Raw genomic sequence first — 3,616 nt, 5'->3', positions numbered from 1 at the left:
TAGTCTAGGCTGCCCTCAAACTCATGGCAACCCTCAGCATCCTCAGAACTGGGATTACAAGTATGCTACCATACACAACTTTTTTTTTTTTGGTACTGGGATGGAACCCAGGGCTTTGTACGTGCTGAGTGAGCACACAGAGTAACATTGAACTATGTCCAGGTTCCCTTTTCTTATTTTAATGAGAGAAAAGACTCTTCTAGAGAAAAATGTTTCTATACCTGTATTGAAACCTCCTTCAATGTTATTACATGAACATTTGATGTGAAAGCATCTCAATGTAAGCTTTAAGAAATTCCCATTTGAGCTGGAGCGATGGCTCAGTGTTTAAGAGCACTGGCTGCTCTTGCAGAGGACCTAGCTTCATTTCTCAGCACCCACATGATAATGAACCACTGTCCATAACTCCAGCTCCAGGGACTCCAATGTCTTCTTCTGGCCTTCACTGGCATTGCATGCACATGGTGCACTTACATGTATGCAGGCAAAACATTCCTACATATAAAATAAAAATAATTAAAAAATTAAAAATGAAATCCCCACTGTATCAGGGCTTGTGATGCCAGGTAGAAGTGTACACAATAGACTTGTACTTTAGTTGAATGAAATTATAACACAAAAGTGATACTAAGGGTATAATGTCAATATTGATAACTAGTGATTATACTGACTTTGTGTTGGTAGTTTGTGATATAATCAGGGGCTAGAGAGATGGCTCAGTGGTTAAAAGTACTGGCCGCTCTTATACAGGACCAGGGCTCAGTTCCCAGAACCTATAGGGTAGCTAATAACCATCTATAACTCCAGTTTTGGGGGGATCTGACACTCTCTTCTGGCCTCCACAGATAGTGTGTGCATGTGGTACATGTATACATGTAGGCAAAACAGTTGTACACATAAATATAAATAAATAAATAAATAATTAACTGTGATCACTTTGCTATTTACTCTCCAAAACCCTGGGGGAAACTGTTATACTTCCTATGTTATAGATGAAAAAAACTGAAGCACAAATAATTTGCCCAAGTATATAGAACTAGTTAGGGGCCACTCCAGGATGGAGGTTCAGGTCTATCTCAAATGCTGTGGTCATGCCCTATTCCCATATTGCCTTCCTTGAGAGAGTTGAAAATCTAGCTGGGGAAACTAGCCTTGGTAGAAGGATGGGAAAGATCTGACATCGTTAGAGTTCTGGAATGTTGTTGGGTCTTGAATTGTGTTAACTGAGCCAGATTGACTCTAGAAGATCCCCTAGGTATGGTCTGGCTAGGGAGAGGGCCCTGCAAGAGTCACCCTAGCGAAAGGCTACCCCCATTCTCTGCTTTTGGTTTCTCATAGAGACCGAGGCTCAGACCTAAAGCTTACAGGCTTCATCATTTCATACAATTATTAAACAGTGACAGTAGAATAGCAATCTATGTGGTTCTGGGGATCAAACCCAGTACCTTTCCTGTGCTAGTCAGGTGCTCTTTGATGGGGTCCAAAGGACTTTTTAAACCCACTTGGACTAATACTCTCTTGCCTTATCCTGTTGCAGGACACCGAGGGCCCTGTGACCATTCTCTAAAATGCCTAAGCTCAAAAATCTCTGAGCGAAAGATGCAAGGCTCCTGGTCACCTGCAGGCCGAGGGCCTCTGGAGAAACCAGTCCTGGGGCCGCGTGGTGCCATCATGCCCATGTTCAGTCCTCAGAGTGGCCTTCACTCAGTCTGAGCTGAGCACAGCCCACTGAAGCCCAGGGTGGTGACGGTGGTGAAGCTGGGTGGGCAGTCCCTCCGCAAGGCCACCTTGCTTCTCAACAGGCGGTCAGTGCAGACCTTCGAGCAGCTCCTAGCTGACATCTCCGAAGCCCTGGGCTTTCCAAGATGGAAGAGTGACCGGGTAAGGAAGCTGTTCACCCTCAAGGGCAGAGAAGTCAAGAGTGTGTCAGACTTCTTTAGGGAGGGTGATGCTTTCATAGCCATGGGCAAAGAGCCGCTGACACTGAAGAGCATTCAGCTGGCTATGGAGGAGCTGTATCCCAACAGGAACCGGGCCCTGGCTCTGGCCCCACACAGCCGAGTCCCTTCCCCAAGGCTGAGAAGTAGACTTCCCAGCAAGCTTCTGAAAGGAGGTCACCGCTGTGGGGAGATGGGAAATGGTAGTGAGGCTGCGGGCTGCAGGGCAGTTGCCAGGCAGCCTGGGAAGACCTCCACAGAGGTGGCCTTGGAGGACAAGGTCAGAGTGCAGAAGAAGTGGCCAAGAGGGAAACAGGAGCCAGACCCTGGTGGCCTGCCACCCAGGGAAGCCACTCTGGAGGGGACACTTGCAAGTGGAGAGAAGCATCTGGGGGTGGAGATTGAAAAGACCTCCGGGGAGATTGTCAGGTGTGAGAAGTGCAAGCGGGAGAGGGAGCTGCAGCTCGGCCCGCAGAGGGAGCGGCGCCCCCTGGGAACCAGTGAGCTGGACCTGGGGCGGGGGCAGAGGTGGGATGCTGAGAAGTTGGTGAGGACTAAGAGCTGTAGGAGGGCTTCTGAGGCAAACTCTGCAGATGGAGAGGAAGGCTGGAAGGATGACAGCCATCGCAGCAGCCCCAGTAATCCTCCTCAAGAGCTGAGAAGACCCGGCAACAACTTGGATAAGAAAGAGGACAGAAGCCCAGAGGGTCAGGAAAGTCGCCCTCAGGGAGCAGCCAAAGCTCAGAAGGACCTTGTGGAAGGTTCACCAGGCATAGAAGAGGGGCTGGTGGATGTGAGGAAAGACCCCAAACACACTTGCAGGAATAAGCATGATGGCTGGCTCCTGAGAGAGCACCAGGCTGAACCCCAGCAGCTCCCTAGGGCCCGAGGAGAGGAGAAGGAAGCAGACCATGAGAAGAAGCCAGGTGGGTCAGGAGGAAGGAAGATGGTGCCAGAGAAGGCGCTCAAGACGCGGCCGGAAGAGAACAAGCCAGAACGGCCCAGTGGCCGGAAGCCGAGGCTCATGGGTATCATCTCAGCCAATGTGGAGAAGTACTATGAGACCGGATGGGTCATCGGGGATGGGAATTTTGGCATCGTAAAGGAGTGTAAGCACCGCGAGACTAAGCAGGCTTACGCCATGAAGATTATCGACAAGTCTAAGCTCAAGGGTAAGGAGGATATAGTTGACAGTGAGATCTTAATTATCCAGAGCCTTACTCACCCCAACATAGTGAAACTGCATGAGGTCTATGAAACAGAAGCAGAAATCTACCTGATCATGGAGCATGTGCAGGGAGGGGATCTTTTTGATGCTATCATAGAAAACGTGAAGTTTCCAGAGCCAGATGCTGCCCTTATGATCAAGGACTTGTGCAGGGCCCTGGTCCACATTCACGACAAAAGCATCGTTCACCGGGACCTCAAGCCAGAAAACCTCCTGGTAAGTCTTGAGTTTTGCTGCTGTGAGAGAAAGGGGGTTTGTAAAATGTAGAATAAAATAACTGCTTTGTGCTAAGTCACCTTTACGTTTGAGATCGTTACCTTTATTTTGATTTAGCATGTTTATTTCAGTACTTAAATCTTTGGTTATAGTTCAGAAATTGTGGAAATAAATTGATTTTGATTAAGTTATTGAAATATAAACCTTTTGATTTAAATAAAGTGGAAGATATTTC

The 3,616-nt window shown here is 48.1% G+C and overlaps 1 protein-coding gene across 1 annotated transcript; it reads left to right on the top strand.

The window, feature by feature from the left end:
• Positions 1 to 1,473: 1,473 nt before the first annotated feature.
• Positions 1,474 to 3,381, top strand: Dclk3 (doublecortin like kinase 3; the record flags this gene model as incomplete). The annotated part of the gene is given in 1 exon segment (XM_008852116.1): positions 1,474 to 3,381. A coding segment is annotated over 1 exon segment (1,908 nt), but the record flags the coding sequence as incomplete, so codon positions are not given.
• Between the last annotated feature and the right edge of the window lie 235 nt (positions 3,382 to 3,616).

This window comes from Nannospalax galili, unplaced genomic scaffold (assembly GCF_000622305.1).
Source record: "Nannospalax galili isolate Female #2095 unplaced genomic scaffold, S.galili_v1.0 scaffold866, whole genome shotgun sequence".
NCBI lineage: Eukaryota > Metazoa > Chordata > Mammalia > Rodentia > Spalacidae > Nannospalax > Nannospalax galili.
The sequence above is the reverse complement of the archived record's forward strand: the minus strand, read 5'-3'. Positions and strand labels throughout refer to the sequence as shown.